At 44.8% G+C, this 20,444-nt stretch overlaps 1 protein-coding gene across 4 annotated transcripts in view; it reads left to right on the forward strand.

Annotated features, from left to right (window-relative positions):
* The first annotated feature begins 3,331 nt into the window (after window positions 1–3,331).
* The window catches only part of DNAAF11 (dynein axonemal assembly factor 11), a 75,864-nt gene continuing 58,751 nt past the window's right edge, over window positions 3,332–20,444 (forward strand). For 2 of the 4 annotated variants that reach the window (XR_014842725.1, XM_085020321.1), the window contains exons 1-3: window positions 3,342–3,433; window positions 15,885–16,052; window positions 19,624–19,701. Coding sequence is in view for 3 of the 4 variants with exons in the window: in XM_085020321.1 (XP_084876447.1) it covers window positions 3,424–3,433; window positions 15,885–16,052; window positions 19,624–19,701 (256 nt within the window). In the remaining variant the exon portion in view is untranslated. 4 annotated transcript variants of the gene reach the window in all.

A 20,444-nucleotide genomic window follows, 5' to 3' on the forward strand; every position in this document is an offset into this window, starting at 1 on the left:
CCTTCCCCCTGTGTATATAAGTTCCCAAAAGGCCAAAACCTTTCCATCTTGGTCCTCACTCTGTCTCCAGCCCTGGGGGCTCAGTACATGCTTACTAAAAAAAAAAAAAAAAAGTTAATGAAACCCTCTAATGTCCACCCAGATGGGGAATCCTGACATTAACTATGTCACACTCTTGAAACAATGATTTGGATATACTCATGCGTGCATGCACGCACACGCCCCCCCCCCCAAAGGTTTAGAGGAGATAGAGCAAGAAAGTTTATGTAAAAATCATTTGGAATCAACAGCATCCATCCTCTGTTCATGCAATCAAAGCCTTGAAAATATTACTTTCCTCGAAGCAGAAATGGGAAGCTATGAATTCTGGCAGGTTTGGGGGTGAGACCTCTTTCTGCCTTCGGACAATTGGTGCCCAGCTGAGCCGTGTGACAAGGAAGGTGAGATCATTTTCAGCAGCTGCCACCCGAGCTCGAAAAGGGTGGATGGATATGACAAAGTCTTTTCACAAAGAACATAAATCAAAGAAGATGACTGACAGCGAAGTAAACATTTTAGAACCAGAGTAATTAGGAATATATTAGCAATTAAAATAAACTTATTATCATTAGCAAAATTGGCAGTTACTTGCAATTTCCCCAGGGGCCTCATTTTGAGTTTACCCTCGTAGATGATATTAAGGCAGGATTAATGTTTTTGGAGATACGGTTTTAATTTTTGTGGATTTCACTGTCCCGTATCCCTGTCCATAGCCGGTAGAGCTCAGGGGTTCTCAAATAGTCTTGTGACTCTCAGGTTTTCTGTGAGCTGGACCCAGGTGTTCTGACACTAAAACTGGACAAATTGGTTGTTTACCCAATCCTCAGAGAAAATTAAACTAGTGGATACAATTTTTGTTCCCTCTTTTATGGAATCTTTTTAGACCTTCAGCACCTGCTACCACTGTCTTCCAGGAAGTTCTAGAAAACTGACATAACTCCCTAGTTTGAAGCAAATAAATTAACTAAGGAAAAGCTTTGGTCACCAGCCTTCTGAGATCAGTGCATCCTCCTTCTGTGAACATGCGTGTTAACATGTTGGACTTTTTGGATGGAGACAGAGGCAGAGCAGATCCTCTTTTATGTGTCTTGTGTATCAGAATTTGAACAGAGGACTGAGGCTGCTAAAACGATGCTTAAAAACCACTGGGTCCAGTTTCCTGCCTGATGCAGGCATCTCCTTATCCTGCACAGATCAATTAAACACATTTTCATTAATTAAAAGCAATTAACAAATTGCACTTAATTGAACACCATTAAACCATCCCATTAAACATGCAGTGAAGGGACTTATCCATCCTTTCAGCTGAAGGTGCTTCCAACCACTTCACCCAGTGGAGTGCCAGGGAAGAGACCTGTCCACTTGCCACAGCGGTCACATCCTCATTTCAGTTACCTCCTGCCATATCAAAATGACCCCCAGACTTATCTCCTGATTCTGTGGGGCAGGAATTCTGGCAGGGATTGGGTGGGTGATTCTCATGCTCCATGGGGCATCACTCAGGAACATTCAGAGATGGATGGGCTGTAAACCACAGGGTCCATGAGAGGATCATTCAACATCTGGCATGTGGACCGGGAGAGCTGGAAGGCTGAGGCTTGGCTGGAGGAGCCACCTGGGTTTGGCTTCTGGTGGCCTTAGGGAAGTCAGACTTCTCATGGGGCAACTCAGGACTCCAAAAGTCAGTGTTTGGCAAAATGAGAGCTTCACGGATTTTTATGAACTCACTCTGCAAATCACATTGTGTCTCTCCCCTTGTACTCTATTGGTCCAAGTGGTCAGAAGCAAGCCCAAGTTCATTGACACTGCCTTTCAATGGGAGGAATGTAACATAATTTGTATCCATGCATGTTTAAATCTTTCCATTCACCACTGGAAAATTCCAAATAAAAGATGGGAGGAAAGACTTGAAACAGTCAAAATGCTGATAGGAAGGACTTGACACTGTCGAAGTGTTGGTAAGATTGGGAGCTGGTTTCACTTGTCATAAAGTCACAATGAGGAAATTCTTTGGAAGGAAAATTAACGCAAAGCACAATGGAATTATAACCACAGTATTAGTTACACATCATAAAATACCGAATTGTATAATAATAATAAAAATCCAATAGCTTTCTAGGTCAATGTCCCTGGAATTTATCTAGCACAAAAGAAGGAGGAGGCCTAATTTGCTGTCACTGGAATTTTTTAAAACCCACTCCAAAATTTATTTCTACTTATACATGGAATATGTTGCAGCAGTTTTCTCAGGAAGCCCCGCTCAGCTCATCTTGTTACATTTCCAAGAGCCAAAGAAACAAGTCTATTTTGAATAATCATTTGCATAAGCAGACACACACCATGGGCTCTTTAAACTACCACATTTGTTTGAATGAAATGAACTTGACTTTAGTTGGAGCTGTCACATTGTGATTTATTTCCCAATTTCCCTTCCTGTCAATGGGCTATAACAGTCAGCCCACTGTACACCTGTCCCTCATGGCCCTTGGGTCCTCTATTTCTGAGAAACACAGTGTCTGTGACGTCGGGTTGAGGAAGGACACAGCATAACCAGCCCAGCCTGACCCATGACAAATGATAGAGTAAATATTCCTGATTAGCCTGTTTTATCACCCACATCTCTTCTCTAGCCCACCAGAGTGTCAAATGATCTGTTCAGACACTGCTTCCAGAAGGAGCTCTTATCCTAGATTTCGGTGAATTGATCCCAAGATGAAGAAGGGTTCAATGTCCAAAAGAATGGGGCACCTTTCCTGGGTGTCCTGCTCAATCCTCCAGACACCGAGTCTGCTGTTTTGTTTAAAAAGTGTCTTTCCTTCACTCAAATTATCTCATTAAAGCCTCAAGTGATCCTCGGAGGTTTTTTCAGTACTCATCTCACAAAAGTGGAACCCGAAGCTAAGGAAGTTTAGGGTCACACGTCTGGTAAATGGATTGTGGGCTGATTTCAGATTTCCTGGCTCTGGAAGGCGTTAAATAAAATACAAAGGGAAAAAAAGTGATGGGCAGGCTAAGAGGCACGCCTAGGAAGCAGCGCCGCTCAGGAAACAGAGCATCCTGCGGTTCTTTGTTTAGTCTGGCCAGTCGATTTGGGGAAAAGGAAGTAGCCTGTGGCAGGTGGAGGGTGGGGATGGGGAGCAGGACTAGGTCTGGGTCGGGGGGAGCCCCTCTCTGCTCCGGGAGCCCATCCGCTGGGGAGTCTCTCCTTGCTCCTCCCGAGCCGGGAAACGCGGCCCCGCCTGGCCCCGTGCGGCCGCCGTAGAGTCCTCGTTGCCATGGCTCCCAAACTCGGGTACCGACGCGGATACACGCGGAGGCGCGACTGGGAGGTGGCCAGGGAGTCGTGGAGGCGAGCTTCCCGGGCCCGCGAACCCGAGCGGCGCCATGGGCCGGAGTAAGCGCCCCCCTCTCACCTTCCGCTCTCGACTGTCCCCATTCTGGGCATCGTCCCGGGTCTCTTGGGACCCTCGGCGCCTCTCCTTGCCGGCGGACTCCGGCCCAGCCCTGTGCAGATCTGGCTGTGCCAGGTCCTCCGCAGACTGGCTGGGCAGCTGGGCCCCGGCGAGGCTCAGGCTCAGGCTCAGGTTCTGGAAAATGGGCTGGGCGTGGGGGTGCGTGAGAAAGCCTTCGGACTTATGGAAGGGTCGTCGGAAGGCCTGGGGATTGGCATCAGACTCGCGGGTTCGAGCCCGCGCATCGCCTTGGCTGCGGTCATGGGCTAGTCACCGTCTCTGTGCCACAGCCCTCAGAGGCTTATCAGAAGGCAGTGTAGCCTAGTAGTTGAGAGAACCGGTTCCGGACCTACCCGCTCCATCTCCTACAGTGAGCCTTTGAGTCAGTGACGTCACCCCTTTTGGTCTCAACTTCCTCATCTCCAAAACGAAGGCAAGAGTTATATTGTTTACAGACGGTGTTGGCAATGTGATTATAAATATACCAGGAGACGTGAGGTGGCAGGATTGACATTTATGTTAGATTGAATCCATTATATGAGATCGAACCGTTCCAATATCGACACTGTCTTTGACCTTCCCAAATGGCAATTTTACGCAGTTCAACCTAATTTATCACTTACTGTAAGAGTGTCATAGTGAATACTTTATGTCAAGAGATTGTGGTAGATGATGGGGTTTCTGCCCTGGAAGCGCTGACAGCCTGGTGGTGGAAGGGGGCTGGTGATTGTAAACGTGATCCCTCTGCTCCTAAACCAGTTATTTTTTCTCACACTTTCCCTCCCTTATTCCCATCCCATGGTCCAACCCGAGATTCTTATGCTTACCTTTGCTCATATATATATATATATATATATATATATTTTTTTTTTTTTTTTTTTTTTTTTTTTTTTTTTTACTTTTCTGTAGCCTATCCTTTTCAGGTCTCGGAATTCTGTCCGCGTTCATTTGTTAAATTATTAACTTATTAGACATACTGGAGTTCCTACCCTGTGTCAGGCGTTGAGGATACAGTGGTGAAGAATCAATCTCCCTTTGAGGAAGAAGGCAAACATTTACTGAAGGATATTAGTCATGGGAGTTCCCTGCTGATCTAGTGGTTAGGACTCAGTGCCTTCACTGCTGTGGTCCAGGGTCAAGCCCTGGGCTGGCACCTGAGATCGAACATCAAGCCTATGGAGGCTGGGAGGCCAAAAAAGAAAAGAAAAGAAAAGAAAAGAAATCAGTCACGATAAAGTCAAAACTAAGATATAAAATTTTTGACTTTTACTGCTTCCCACTGAACCCTTTACACCTGAAGAAAAAACTTGGGCTCTGAGAGAAGATGTTAATGGCTCACATTTGCCCTGCACTTGCTACCTTCTAGAAAATGCTCCAGTTGGTTTCTGGGTGTTAACGCTTTGAATCCTAGCACAAATCGTGAGGTAGACACTGTTGTCACCTCTGTTTTGCAGAAGAGGAATGTGAAGCACAGAGAGGTTGAGTCACCTGGCCACTGTGTATAGTAAGTTGGAAAGTGAACCCGAACAGAGCTGGCATCCTTCTTTAAAAAAAAAAAAAAAAAACTTTTTTGATATTTATTTAGAGTCAGAAAAGGCATCGCAAATTAGGTATCAAAAAACTAAACAGCACTGCAAGCATTACAAAACATTATCTTTCATAACCTTCCCGACTCATCTTTTTTACTTTATTTCCTACAAATTTTGTCTGCATGGACTCAGATTTCTTCTTTCATATGATAATGATTTTTTAATTAAAGTATAGTTGATTTACAATGTTTCTTCATTTTCTGGTGTACAGTAAAGTGACCTAGTCATACTCAGTTCCCTGTGCTGTACAGTAGGACTCCATTGCCCATCCACTCCAAATGTAACAGTTCACACCCCAAACCCCCCATCCATCCCACTCCCTCCCCCAGCCCTCGGCAACCACAAGTCTGCCCTCCATGGCCCTGATCTGTTTCTATTTTGTAGATAGCATCATTTGTGCCTTATTTTAGTTTTCATAGATAAGTGGCATCATATGATATTTGTCTTTCTCTTTCAGACTTTATTCACTTGGTATGAGACTCTCTAGTCGCATCCATGTTGCTGCAAATGGCATTAATCTGTCCTTTTTATGGCTGAGTAGTATTCCATTTCATATGTGCACCACATCTTAATCCATTCATCTGTAGATGGACTTTTAGGTCGTTTCCATGTCTTGGCTATTGTGAACAGTGCTGTGAAGAACATAGGGGAGCGTGTATCTTTTTAGGGTTAGGGTTAGGGTTAGGGTTGTTTTGTCTGGATGTATGCCCAGGAGTGGGACTGCTGGATCATATGATAGTTCTATATTTAGTTTTTGGAGGTACCTCCATAATGTTTTCCATAGTGGTTGTACCAGTTTACCTTCCCACCAACAGTGAAGGAGGGTTCCCTTTTCTCCACACCCTCTCCAGCATTTGTGGTTTGTTGACTTGTTTATGATGGCCATTCTGACCCGTGTGAGCTGATACCTCATTGTAGTTTTGATTCGCATTTCTCTGATAGTTGGTGATGTTGAACATTTTTTCATGTGCCTATTGGCCACCCAGATGTCTTCTTTGGAGAAATGCCTACTTCTTTGGAAGGTATATGGATGGCCTACATGCACATGAAAAAATAATTTTTTCTGGCCACCGTAGCGGCATATGGAAGTTCCCGAGCCAGGGATCAAATCAGAGCCTGAGCTGAAGCTTCAGCCTGTGCCACAGCTGTGACAACCGAGGATCCTTAACCCACTGCACCACAGCGGGAATTCCAGAGCTGGCATTTTGTACATGTTGCTGCACTGTCTCTTGAGACTAAGGAAAAATGTGGGGATGGAAAGAGAGGTTATGTGTAAGTTTTTGTATTTAAATTCAAGGAGACTACTTTCAGTGTTAATGTCTTCCCAGGAAGAGCAGTGTCAAACCCAGGGGTAGTTGCTAAGGGAAAAATGAAAGAATTAGCTCTTCTCTGCACATTTGATCTGCTATAGATTATGAGAAGGACAAGCTTCTTTTTTCAAAAAGAAATTTTAGTGTTGAATTCATTTCGTATGACTGTGACTATCAAATGAGGATGATTTATCTCATGGGGATGGGATCTGTGTATGCATTTGCCAGTACACAAATGCATTTGTAAGTTCCCACAGAGCCCTAGGATGCTATTGCTGGAAGGATGCTCAATGGTCTCTAATCCATGCCATCTATAAAATCGTACAGATGGAATCTGTTACACAGAAAGTTTAAGCATCTGGTCCCAAAGCTTGCACTCTTTATGTGATAGATTAGAATTAAATTTGAGACTCCAGCCCAGTGGCCTTTCATAATGTCTTCATTTTCTTAAAGGCACATAAAGGAAAAAAAAAAAAGAAGTCTGATATTAATTCCTTTCAGTTCACCTTGAATAGGAAACTCCCATTAGTGTCATCTCCTTCATTCATTGGCTGTCACACTGTAGACTTCATCAACTGCTTATCACACGTGCTTTAAATCTTTTGTTTCCTACTTTTAAGTCTTGATTCAGTTGGCGGACAGCGTTGTTCACCTTTGATTTGAAGCTCTGCAGAATTGAGATGAGAAACATTCAATTGCGATGTCACGTGGATTGTTCATCTCACACCTATGAACAGTTGCTGAATGCTTTTTATAGACATTTTAGCTTTATACAGAAAAGCTTTATTGATGAAAAATGGACTTCCAAGAAAAGCATCAGCCTTTAAAGAAATTGCATACATTTACATACCAAGCACATAGACAAAGTTTAAGAAATAAGTAGAACACTGAATTACGGATAAATAGCAGGGTTTTAGTTTGCTTTATTTTTAAATGGAAGACCTAATTTAGTTCTCCAACTGAATTGGTTGCTAAAGACTGTCCTAATTTGTTTAACTTTGTTGTTATCATAATGGCTTTATTTGACAAGAGCTTCAATACTGGAAAGGCTTTTTCCTTTCTGGAATTAGTCATTGATGTAACTGAATTATAGTGATGACGAGGCAAATATCCTGTGACCTTAAGCAAATTAAAATACTTTGGCTATTAGTTATATTCGTTTAAGCTTATGTGAATGATCCAAGGGAAATCCTTCAGACAGTGCCCTTGAAAATTAAACAGTTAAAACATAGGCATAATTCTTCTTTATCCAGTCCTTGTTCGAGAGCACGCCACGACCCTGCCGAAGGCTTTACATGCATAGGGCACTTAATCTTCCCTTTAACTCTCTGAAATAAGGGCCACAGACACTCTCTTGAGACAGGTCATTAGAAAAACTTGGTGAAAGTGCTAAGTCATAACGATACCTTTTCGGGCTTCTTTCTGCAGCTATACAAGAGTAACTGGTATTGAACTGAACCTTCCACTGTATAAACACCCACAACCGAGCAAATATATAAGGCAGCTGTTTTCAGGACGGACAAGTGGGACCTGACTGTGCTCCTCGAGAGAAGGGAAATGCAAAAGTCACACCCCACTGCCACACTAGGTTTCTGTGCTGGTCTCGCCGAGCTAGAGAGGCAGAAGTTGGCGTTCTGAGCTGGTGAAGTTGCTGGAGTCTGTGGGGCGGGATACAGAGAAGGAGGTACAGTGTGGAGTGAGTGGGGGGGGAGAAGACTCCCCAGGGATGTTTACTGTCGGATGTAGGCAAGGCCTGGCTGCGCCTGTGGAGCACAGACTTGCAGAGACCTGGCAGAGATCACCCGCCAGAGGTCACTCAGGCCCGCAGGTCATCAGAGTCCTGGCCCATCTGAATTCAAAGACCTTGCTGAGCGCCCAGGAAAACGCTTCCTTAGCAGTAAATACTGGGCCCTGGAGTCATGGCCATGCTGTAGGGCTAAGTTCAAAACTCTGACAAAAAATAGTCAGGCCTAACAGGGAGAAAAGGTTCTGCCAGTACTTCAACTGCCAGAATAAAACACGAACTCTCTTTAAAGGACAGTGATAGATAGGCAGAAATCTAGGCTATCTGGGAGTTCCCGTTGTGGCTCGGTGGTTAATGAATCCAACTAAGAACCATGAGGTTTCGGGTTCGGTCCCTGCCCTTGCTCAGTGGGTTAAGGATTCAGCGTTGCCATGAACTGTGGTGTAGGTCACAGATGCGCCTGGGATCCCGCGTTGCTGTGGCTCTGGTGTAGGCTGGCAGCTACAGCTCCGATTCGACCCCTAGCCTGGGAACCTCCATATACCGTGGCAGCGGCCCAAGAAATGGCAAAAAAAAAAAAAAAAAAAAAAAAAGAAAAGAAAAGAAAAGAAAAGAAAAGAAAAAGAAATCTAGGCTTTCTCCAGTGCTTCAATGGAACAAGACAATGACCATCCTATAATTAAGAATTACTAGATGTGGAGTTTCCGTCATGGCTCAGTGGTTAACGAATCCGACTAGGAACCATGAGGTTGCCGGTTCACTTCCTGGCCCTGCTCAGTGGGTTAAGGATCTGGTGTTGCCATGAGCTGCAGTGTAGGTTGTAAATGAGGCTGGGATCTGACATTGCTGTGGCTGTGACATAGGCTGGCAGCTGCATCTCCGATTTGACCCCTAGTCTGGGAACTTCCAGATGCTGCAAGTGCAGCCCTAAACAAACAAACAAAAATATAAAAAATAATAATAAAAACAGATCCCAAGGTGGAGTTCCTTGGTGGCTGAGTAGGTCAAGGTCTCCAGTTGTCACTGCTCTGGCTTGAGTCCAGTCCCTGTCCTGGGAACTTCTGTATGTCATGGGCGCAGCCAAACAACAACAACAAACCCAACACTAGGTGATAGAGAGGCTGGAATTAGCACACAAGAACTTTAAAGCAGTGTGTGAGTTTCCTACAGCTGCCATAACAAATGACCACACACTGAGGTGTGCGGGTCAAAAGTCCTGTATGGGTCTCACCTACCTAAAATCAGCATCAGCGAGACTCTGGTCTCTTCTGGAGGCCCTCAGGGAGGATCCATTTTCTTGCTCATTTGAGTTGGCAGAGGCCAGTTCTTTACAGTAAGAGGACTGAGAGCCTCAGGTCATTGCTGACTCTCAGCTGAAGGCCATTTCTAGCTTCTAGAGGCCAAGCATATTCCTTGGCTGTGGCTCCCTTTCTTCATCTTTAGAACCAGCGATAGTGGGTTGAATCCTTCTCATTCCATGCATCTCCTTTTCTTCTTCCATCCCAATCTCTGGCCCAGCCAGGGAAGGCTCTCTGATTTCAAGGATGCGTTTGATTAGATTGGGTCTACCTGGATCTCTAGGCTACTCTCCCCACCTGGGGTCCCTACCCTTAATCACATTTGCAAAGTCCCTTTGCTCTTTTGTCATGCAAAGTGACATATTCCCAGGTTCTATAAATTAGGGCATAGCCATAAAACGAGCTAAGGTTCTACCTTAAGATACTAGAAAAAGATTACAAATTAAGCCCCAAATAGAAAGAAACCTGGAATAATACGAGAGCCAAACTCAAAGTAATAGAAAGCATAAGGTAAGACACTAGGAAAAAAAAGAATAGACCAACAGTAGTAAAAAAAAAAAAAAAAGTTAATGAAAAATGTATTCTTATCCTCTGACCCAACTGTTTTAATCCCGGATATTACCAAAAAAAGAAAAAATGAAAACCTTTGTCCCCTCAAACTTAGGATTTGTTTTCTTATGATTGTTTTAGAAATTCTTTATATATTCTGAGCATAAGCCCTTTATTAGAATACATGATTTGCAACTATTTTCTCTCCATCTGTGGCTTGTATTTTCATTCTCTTAACAGTGTTCTTCAAAGAGCAGAAGTTTAAAATTTTGAAGTCCAACTTACCAATTAGTTCTTTTATAGATTTTGTTTTTTTGTGTCATCTAAGAAATCTTTGCCTAACTCAAGCTCACATAGATTTTTCTCTTACGTTTTTGTTTCCCTAATTTTAAGTTTTACATTATTCTGTCATCCGTTTAACTCAGTTTATTTAATGTGACGTCATTGTAATGACAGTGGTATGTAGGAATGTACTGACTTTTCCATTATAGACTCGTATGCTGCAAACTTGCTAAACTGTGCTGTTAGTACTAGTAGCTTCTGATGTAGATTTACTTGGATGTTTTTCATAGGCAGTCATACCATCTACAAAGAGAGATCATTCTACTTCTTTCTTTACTACCTGGATGCCTTTTATTTATTTTTCTTGCCTTATTGCTGAAACCTGGCTGGAACATCTACACAATGTTGAAATGGGGAGAACTATCCTTGCCTTTTCCCTGACCTTAGGGGGAAAGCATTCAGTCTTTGCCATCAAGTAGGGTGTTACAGTCGGAGGTCTTTTGTAGATGCCCTTTATCAAATTGGGTCAGTTGCCTTCTATTCCTAGCTTGTGTGTGTGTGTGTGTGTTTAATCAGGTATTTGCTTCTCTCTCTTTTAACTGATCAGCATGGCAAAAAATTGACCCATTTTATTTTCTTAAAGACCTTTTATTGAATTTTCTCTGTTGTTTTTCTGTTTTCTATTTCACTGATTTCTCCTATAACCTTTACTGTTTCTTCTGCTTACTTTGGGTTTAATTTGCTATTTTTTTAGTTTCTCAAAGAGGAAGCTGATCCTGGGACGTTTTTTCTTTCGTGCTATAGGCATTTAGTGCTATAAATTTCTTCCCACGGATTTTGATATACTGTTTTTACATGTCATATTTTGTTCACAATGCTTTCTAATCTCCCTTTTTACTTCCCAATGATATTTTTTTTAAAAAAAAACCCATATTTTCTTATATTTTGTCTCGATTTTTAGACATTTTAGGCTAGAGAGTAAATTCTGTGCCTGTGACTCTATGGTGTCTGGAATCTAAAGTCTCTGCTACTCTAATGATTCAGCCTTTGTCCTGGTTCTCGGCCCTCTCTACCCTCTGTTTTCAGGGAGAAAACGTCTTTATACACTACCGATGTAGAACTCTGGTTTTCACACTTAGCTTTTAATGTTCGGTTGTCCCTCCTACCTTGTCAGTTGTGTTTGGCGGCAGCCACTCAATACAACTGTTCTTTAAGTTACAGTTTCTCCGAATTTCCTTCGCTCCTGATGTGTCGCACCTACTAGTACCTGCCCTTCCATGGGTAGCCCATGGGCTGAATGTTTCCGTCCCACCAAAATTCATATGTTGAGACCTTAGCGCCCAAGGTGATGGTGTCAGGTGGAGAGGCTCTGGGGAGATGATGAGGTCCTGAGGACAGAACCCTCCTGATAGGGGGATTTTTGCCCTTGCAAAAGAAGCCCTGGAGACCTAGCTCAGCCCTCCCATGTGTGAGGTTACTCTCAGTGGTGAACAGATATTCAGGGCTCTGTATTAGCCGGCATCTGCTCTGGGGCACCACTTTCTGGCAGGTTGGGTTCCCCAGCGGCAGACTTGTAGATGGAGGTCCGTGTGCATGCGGGAGGTTTGTTAGGGAGTGTGGCTGGAGTGGTCAGGGAAGAAAGCAAGATCAGGCAGAGAAGGGAATACACCTGGGGTGCTTCTTAACAAAGGCCTTAGCTCACAACCTGCAAGCTGGAAGGAGCCTAAGCTTGGAACGGACCTCTGGTTCTCCCAAGGTGGGGTGAGAGCGCTGGGCCTCTTTAGCCCCACGTCCACCAGTCGTTGGATGTGGGCTTCAGAGGAGCTGAAGTGACTTCAGAGAAGGTGGGAAGCAGGGGACTGTCTTCCGGCAGAATTCCCAGCAGCAGGAAGTAATCTTCCGGCTTGAAGGGGGAACCCAGGCAGCACATCAAAGCATCTAGCAAACACTGCGGTGCCCTTTCCTCATTTGTTTATCTGGCAAATATCTACTCCTGTTTCAAAATTCAGCTCAGACGTGTTCTCCGTGATGCCTCATTTGACCTCCTTCTTGTCACTCAGGAGCGCTGGTCACTCCCTCCTTGGTCCACGTTGTTGGTCCTCTCTCCTTCTGTCGTTGCCCCACACGCTCTGCACGAGCGCCTCCAGCAATGTCATGGGTCAGGGTGGACAGTGGGGCCATCGATGCTCATGATGACCCTGAGTCAGGAAGAGAAGGCAGGGCGAATGAGTAATCCCGTTTCCTAAAAATTTCCATGGAAAAGAATAGAAGAAAAAAAAATGTGATGCTACAGGATGAACTCTCACCTATTTGTAACCCCTTCATTTATGTTACATCTCTGCTTCATGTCCGTGTCTGCTTGGTCTTTTGAGATGTTCGAAAGTTCTGTAGAATCTGCCTTAAACACATATCCCTGGTTTTGCTCTAATCCAGCAAAAAAGAGAGCATTGTTTACGAAACACGGTAGAAAGCCTAAAGGATGAACACGCCACTGATGGCTTTGGGGTTTTCTAGACCTTTGTTCAATGCTCTGGAAAGCTCTGTCATAGCAAATACCTCGTGACACCTCTAATATCCCAGAAGACTTATCCTGCTGCCCTTTGACCCCTCCACACTGCAAAGTCACTTTATTGACACCCTTTAAAGTTATCGAGAACTCATCTTAGGGAATTGAAAGGAAGCCTGGGCTAGCTGGTCAGTTTGGGTTACAGCTTTGGTTTCCATAGCAGAATTCTTTTAGGACGATAAGTATGAATCTGTGGTTAAAATTCTCCTCTGTCAACCACTCATTCAGCTACTGGGCACGGCCTTCTATAGGCAGACACTTCTCAAGTCCATCTGAGTCCTGTATTTTGCTACTGGAATTTTTCCAAAATAAGGAAGTGGAGGCGGTATGTTTCATATAGTGGGTCCCTCGGCGTGGTCTTCTATCCCGCGTGACAGGCATGGTAACACCATCTGTCTTGAAATAGTCTTATGATGACCTATTAAGGCATTTTGAAATCCCTGGAGTGAGTTCTTGTAAATGCAGTGCTGTATTCTTTGGAGTAGGACTTTCTAAAGGTGGACTGTGCTCCTCGGAGTTAGAGTGTCTGGTCTAAACTGGATCATACGTAAAACCGCCACAGGCCTTCCCCCTGAAAAGTCTGAAACGCCGTCATCTCTACACCACGTGGATATTCTGACACATTTCTCCTGGGGGACCCTGGGTTTTGCAGTGATGTTTTGTGTTGTATAATGACCGTTTCCCGAGTGCTTTGAAAACGGTGCGCCACACAGCAGTGAGCTTAACACGGAAGAGTTCAGAAGAGGGTCCCCGGGGGGTTCCCAGGCCTTCTCGATTCTACTTGCCCCCCTGTGATCCTCCCCTTCCTTTTTATCTGTCCTGAGTGTGTAATTGTTGCTGCTGGACAGACTCCCCCATTGTGCTACATGCATCTTAGCCCTTCCTCTCCCACGTGTGTGCATGCGTGTGCGTGTGTGTGTGTGTGTGTGTAAATGATTTGTGCTAAGGGAGGGCCCTCCCCCCTTTTCCACTAATGGTGATCCGTATCATCTTAATCATTATGACGAGGAAACACAGGGCGACATAATTCTGTCCTGATATCCACATGCCTCTGAAAGGGAGGACTTGATAACTGCACACACACACACACACACCCCCCATCCCATTCACACGCATAATAGCACAATGAAAAGACTTTCTTAAACGTTAAGAAAGGTGTAACAGAGGACAAAGGAAGGAGGTTTAGCACCAGGGAGGAGCTTAAAGTTGTAAGAACCAACTTTGGTGGCAGAAGGTGTGGGGAGTAGTTTTAATTCCCTTCTCTTACAAATTTGGTTTTCAGAACATTTATTGTGATGCTTTTCCTTGAGTGGAGCAGTTGGTCTGTTCAAGCCAGTTTGCATAAGAGCGGTGGCCTCCCGAGACAGCAGAGTGCAGTAGGCAGTAGGAGCCCAGAGAGCCAGGGCTGGTGGGGCTGCCCCGTTAGCCTCTGAACCGGCTCTTTGGCCCGCCCCGTCGATCCCCAGGTCCTAGTCTGCAGCCGTCTCCGCTCTCAGTTGAGCCAAAAAGCTTAGAGCAGCAGAAACACCTCCCTGGCGCAGTATTTTAATCTTTCCGCCTCTGTATTTCCCTTGTCTTTCTTCCAAAGGACCATCATTGCAAAAGCAACCCCATCTCCTACCTCCAGAAGCAGCAGAGGGTTCAGCTCACTGCACAGAGGATGGAGGTTCATACCTGTTTTCACACTGTTTCAAAAAGGGAGACTTGACTTTGAAGGATGTGGCACAGAAGTGGGGCAGCTGAAGGTGCTGTGAAGCTTGGTCTCAGCTAGAGGAACTTGTGCTAAATATAGGAAGCTTAGGAAATCACCAGAAGCGCCTCTTTGTTCATGTTCAGTGCAGTGTAGCCTATGGTTCAGAGCACGTGGTCAGGCGTCAAATCCCTACCCTTAAAACCTTGCTCTTGTATTTATTGCCAAGACTTTGGGCAAGTTATTTAAACTCTCTGTGCCTCAGTTCCTCATCTGGCAAAATAATTATTGTCACTACTCACATGGAACTACACACAAAGCATTTAGGACAGGGCTTGGCACCTCGAAAAAGGCAATAGACGAGACTTTATTGTCTTGTAGGATGGGCATTCCACGTTCCACCTAAAATGGGAGGGTTCAAATGGATTCATAATTTTTTTGGCCATGTCCATGGCCTGTGGAAGTTCCCAGACCAGGGATGGAACCTGCACCAAGGCAGTGACAATAACCTGATCCTTAACCTGCTGAGTCACCAGGGAACTCCAGTAATTTTTTAATAGTGCCGGAAAATGCACGTTTTCTCCCTTATCATCACCCCTGTGATTTTAGTCGATATTATAAAGAGGATTCATGTCCTGGTCTTGGCTGCAGCCGTGGGCCAGGGCATTATCTCCACTCCCTGGGTGCCGCCGTCAACACGTGGTCCAGACCTGCGGCATCAGGCCAGCCCAGGACCACACAGCACTCTTGTCCAAGGGGCGGTGGGGGTGGGGACTTTCACTGCCTGCCCCTCCTGCAAGCAGCTTCTTTCATTCTTTCTGGAAACGGACCAAGGGGTGGCTGCTCTATAAGTTTGCAATGCAAACTCTGGGTTGTCCTTCTCCCATCTCTTCCACCCTAGTTTAATAGCTACCTGTTGAATGAATGAGTGAATAGGCGAACCTTTCCTTATCGAATGGTTGTGGCTATTGAGGGGAGAGGCTTTCATATTTCTGCCCTCTGTCAGCCTGACCCCACCTCTCTGTGGCTGGTGCTCTGTCTTTGATTGCTTAGTGGGTCTCACCCAGTTCAATGTGACACCGCCTCAAGATTCCATATCAGCATTCTTAGGGTCATTATCCACCCACTTGGTCTCCATCCATACAGCCAACTGTATGTAGACCCCAGGTAAGAAAGACAAGACCTATCATCACGTCTTTCTCCTGAGTCACCCCGAAGTCACAAAAACCCTGCAGGAAGCAGCTGACCTCTCTGACCCCTTCCCTCTAGAAGATGACTTGAGCCTGGAGCATTCACACTTAACTGCAAGGAAAAACCAAAGTGTTACAAATGTAATATTATAATATGCGACAAATTTTCTTTCAGTCACGGAAGATCTTATTAGACGGAACGCCGAGCACAATGACTGTATCATTTTTTCCCTGGAGGAACTCTCTTTGCATCAGCAAGAAATAGAAAGACTAGAGCATATTGACAAATGGTGCCGGGATTTAAAAATTCTCTATCTTCAGAATAACTTCATTGGAAAAATTGGTGAGTCTCAAGGACCTGGCTCTCATGATTTCTTTAAGGTTCTGGATGGGAGAGTGTTGTCTCTTGGCCAGGGGGACGCCACGGAGGGAGGAGCAAAGTGGGGGGACCACCCAGAGCTGGAGGAAAAGGGGTAGAGTCAGGGTCAAGGAGCAGAGCAGAGCAGGTGTCCACCACCCCGGGGGGTTCTGGTCCTGGAGCCAGAGGTCTGCTTGAGGTTACATTTTAACTTTCCAAGGTCACACGTGAGAGTTCTCAGCAGGGCACTTGGCAATGTCTGGAGATGTATTTGGGTGTGGGTGTGGGTGTGTGTGTGTGTGTGTGAACTTACTGGCAATTAGGTACAGAGGCCAAGGACATGCTAACCATCCCATAATGCACAGGAACCCCACTCCTGCTCCCCCGAGAAAGAATTACCCAGCCCCAGATGGTAGTATTGCTGAGGCTGAGAAACTCTGGTGATACAGTTGCCTCCAGCTTAGCGGATAATTGAAAAGTGGCTCTAGGGATACAAAAAGTCTAGAATTTGCATCCGTTTTGGGTTTATTAACATTCTTTCTATTCCTTCAGATAATTATTTTTGGCATCTCCTGCTCTACCAGAAATTAGAAACTCTGGCACATTGTTCAATTAAAAAGGCTGTCATAGCAAACCACCAGCTATTGTGCACGAGGGCATCAGCGAGCTGTCCTAATTGCGCAGCGTGGAGAGTTCCCGAAATCTTCGTCTCCACAGCTGGGTCCATCACAATTCCTAATTAGTAGCATAGTATTTCAGTCCTTTTCAGAGCTGTGAGAAGGCTTAAATTTTTGCTTCCAAAGTATTCTTAAATTAAACACGCTTTTAAATCCTAATAATGGGATTTTTCTGCGCTTCTCCAGCCATAGGCGTTTAGGCACTTACTTAGCAAGTAAACTGTTTCTTAGGATTCAGACTTGCCCTTGGGCCCTGGAGGCAGAAGTTTGCAAAACAATGGCCTTTCGCTCAGCACTACTCCTCACTGGCAGTTCCAGAGGGGCTGTGGGGAAGGCTCTGCCTAGTACGGATCCAGCTATGAGCAGGGGTCTGTCTGCAGTCTGTTAAGACAGGGCCCAGGCCTCATCCCAGATGTCCTGATTCAGAGCCTGTAGGGTGTGCTCCCAGAATTTGCCTTTTTTTTTTTTTTTTTCTTTTCGTCTTTTTAGGACCACACCCATGGCATTTGGAGGTTCCCAGGCTAGGGGTCTAATCAGAGCTGTAGCCACCAGCCTACACCAGAGCCACAGCCATGCCAGATCCGAACCGCATCTGGGACCTACACCACAGCTCACAGCAACACCGGGTCCTAAACCCACTGAGCGAGGGCAGGGATCAAACCCGCAACCTCATGGTTCCTAGTCGGATTCGTTAACCACTGAGCCACAACGGGAACTCCCAGAATCTGCTTTTTTTTTTTTTTTTTTTAATGGTTTTTATTTTTTCCATTGTGGTCGGTTTAGAGTGATTTGTAACAGCTTCCCAGGGAGCCCCAGGCCTGGATGAGGTTGAAAGCCTCAGAGCTGCTTGAATCGGGGGGTGGGTTTGGTCCACTATGGGCTTGCAGGTCTGGTAACAGCAGCTGGTGAGAACTGCTTCCAGGATGGTTTGGCCTAGAAGCTGCCTCCTCTCCTGCTGCCCAAGAATCTCTCTATATTCTTACTTTTGGAGTTCTGGTTTTTCCTGACCCATTTGGCCCATTGTTCCTGAGGAGTTTACTTTAGGCAATCCTGACAAAACAAATCTTAACTTTTTTTTTCCCTACGGGTGACTCTTTTAGCATTTAGAGGGTTATTCATGTAACAAGTGGAGAAGGAAAGGTATTTTATTGTGAGATGGCAGTTTTAACAATGATAACTTTTTGTATTTTTGATATTCTGTTATAATCCTTGGCACATAGCGCTCTCCCAATCAGTGGCTATTAAATGTTCAGATATTGCCTAGAGAAACTTCTGTAGACATCTGTTTTACTTAGAATAATTGCTGAGAGAAACATTAGTAATTGATTCCAAAATCCTCATTTAAAAAAAAAAATGAGCAGACTGAGGCCCAGAGAGGTAAACTGTTATTTTCAGGAATTGAGTGGAAATAAATATAAGATATTTTGTAAATTTAGATGAAACCTTAATGATGATAAAGGTGATGGTTATAAATCATCATATTTGACCTTTATAATATCCCTGAAAAAAAGCGGTGCAGAGGAAGCATTATTTAACTGAGCCTGCCCCAAATGCACATTTCTTAGCAGGGTTTTCTATAGTGATGGCATCCTAAGAAGGACTTCTGTTAAAGCGTCGTGTACAGAGTTAGTACCAAGCTCTAGGGTCACGTTTCCTGGCTCTACTATTCAATATTGAGCAAATGGATTAGTTCTTGGAATTGTCGTTGCTGTAAGGGAGCGATGGCTTTTACCTCATAGGGTTGTTATGAAGATTAAATGAGATAACATGCAAAATGCTGAGGAAATTGCCTGGTGTGTAGGAAGCATTCAGCAGTGTAAGCCATGGAATTATTATCTGTTCTTTTTTTTTTTTTTTTTGTCTTTTTGCTATTTCTTGGGCCACTCCCGCGGCATATGGAGGTTCCCAGGCTAGGGGTCGAATTGGAGCTGTAGCCACCGGCCTACACCAGAGCCACAGCAATGCGGGATCTGAGCCGCATCTGCAACCTACACCACAGCTCACGGCAGCGCCGGATCGTTAACCCACTGAGCAAGGGCAGGGACCGAACCCGCAACCTCATGGTTCCTAGTCAGATTCGTTAACCACTGCGCCACCACGGGAACTCCTATTATCTGTTCTTAAAAGGCCCCACCCTACGGCAATTTCTTGACTTATTTATGCTTATTGTTTCACCTATGCAAGCTTTCGTATTTATTAAAAACTATCATCCTGTATCAAGATAATTTTGGCTTCAAGGAAAGGAAAACGCAACTCAAGATGGCTTAGCAGTGAGGAAATTTAACGTCTATCCCGACTATGAGTCTAGAGATAGGCTAGACTCCGGGGCTGGCTAATTCCTTCTCTCTGCTCCACCAGTCGCACGCAGTGGGCTGCATCCTGCAGCTGGTTCCTCATGGTTGCAAGATGACTCTGAGGGCCTGTTTCACATCCAGCAAGGAAAAGAGAAGGGAAATCCGAAGCCATGAAATCTAGCTCTTCCCTCCGCATCTGACTGGGAGTGAACGGGGGGGGGGGCGGGGGGGGGTGCATGAGCCCTCCTGCATCTCACGGTTGCCAGGACACTGCCACCGGCTGGTCGACTTAAGCCTGGGCATCCTGGGCATCGCTAGCAGGGGACATGGGGTTGCCACACACTGGACTGGCTTGGCTAAGCTTCACCCACTGGAGTTGGGGCTGTGTCAAGGCATGAGCAGAACTGGGTTCCATTGCAAAAGATGGAGGGAGAAACAGATGCTACACAGGCAAGCAGACAGATTTGAAAAAGCCACGTTGTTTTGACAACCATAATGGTCCTTAGATTCTCTTTATCATTTTCATAAGATTACATAGAAATGTCTTTTATCTTGAAGGTTAATTACATTATTTGTGTATTTCAGAAAATGTTAGCAAACTCAAGAAACTTGAATATTTGAATTTAGCCTTAAACAACATTGAAAAAATTGAAAATTTGGAAGGTAAGAATTTTCTTCGTATGAGTTACTATTAATTAAAATTGAGATTTGAAATTAGACTTAAACTGTATTACTTAAACAATAATTTAGACTTTTCAAGTTAACATTTTCCGTAAGCCTTAGGTTTGTCAAGTCTTGCTATAAAAAGTCACATATAGCAAGATACATAAATTCAGCAGTGGAAGTCCGCCTCACCGCTTCCTAACCAAGCTGCCTTGGTATTAACGCTCCGGTGTGTAGAAGGTAGTTTTGTTACATTTTGCTTTGTACCAATGGGATCTTATTATGAATATTGTTTTCCAAATGAATTTCTTCCATGAAGTTACCCTGTCCTTCTGCGATCCGGGAAAGGTGGGGAGGGCTGTGTAATGGAATGACCGTAGACTGAGTTTTCCAACCATCGTTTTGCTGATGGACATTCGGGGGGGTTCCAGCATTTTGCTGTAATAAGCACGGCTGCAGTGAGGCTCCTTCTACATCTCATTCTGTGTGTGTGAGAACATTCTTCTAGGACAGGTACTTAGAAGTGGAATATCTGGAGTTCCCGTTGTGGTGCAGTGGAAACGAATTCAACTAGTAACCATGAGGTTGCAGCTCCTATCCCTGGCCTCGCTCAGTGGGTTAAAGATGCTGCGTTGCTGTGGCTGTGGTGTAGGCCGGCAGCTGTAGCTCCGATTAGACCCCAGCCTGTGAACTTCCATATGCCGTGGATGCAGCCCTAAAAAGCAAAACAAAAACAAAAACAA

Source organism: Sus scrofa, chromosome 4, assembly GCF_054392235.1.
Source record: "Sus scrofa isolate SSC_HxYL_T2T_F1_AM1 chromosome 4, Sscrofa_HxYL_maternal_Yorkshire_Landrace_v2.0, whole genome shotgun sequence".
In the NCBI taxonomy this organism is placed as follows: domain Eukaryota; kingdom Metazoa; phylum Chordata; class Mammalia; order Artiodactyla; family Suidae; genus Sus; species Sus scrofa.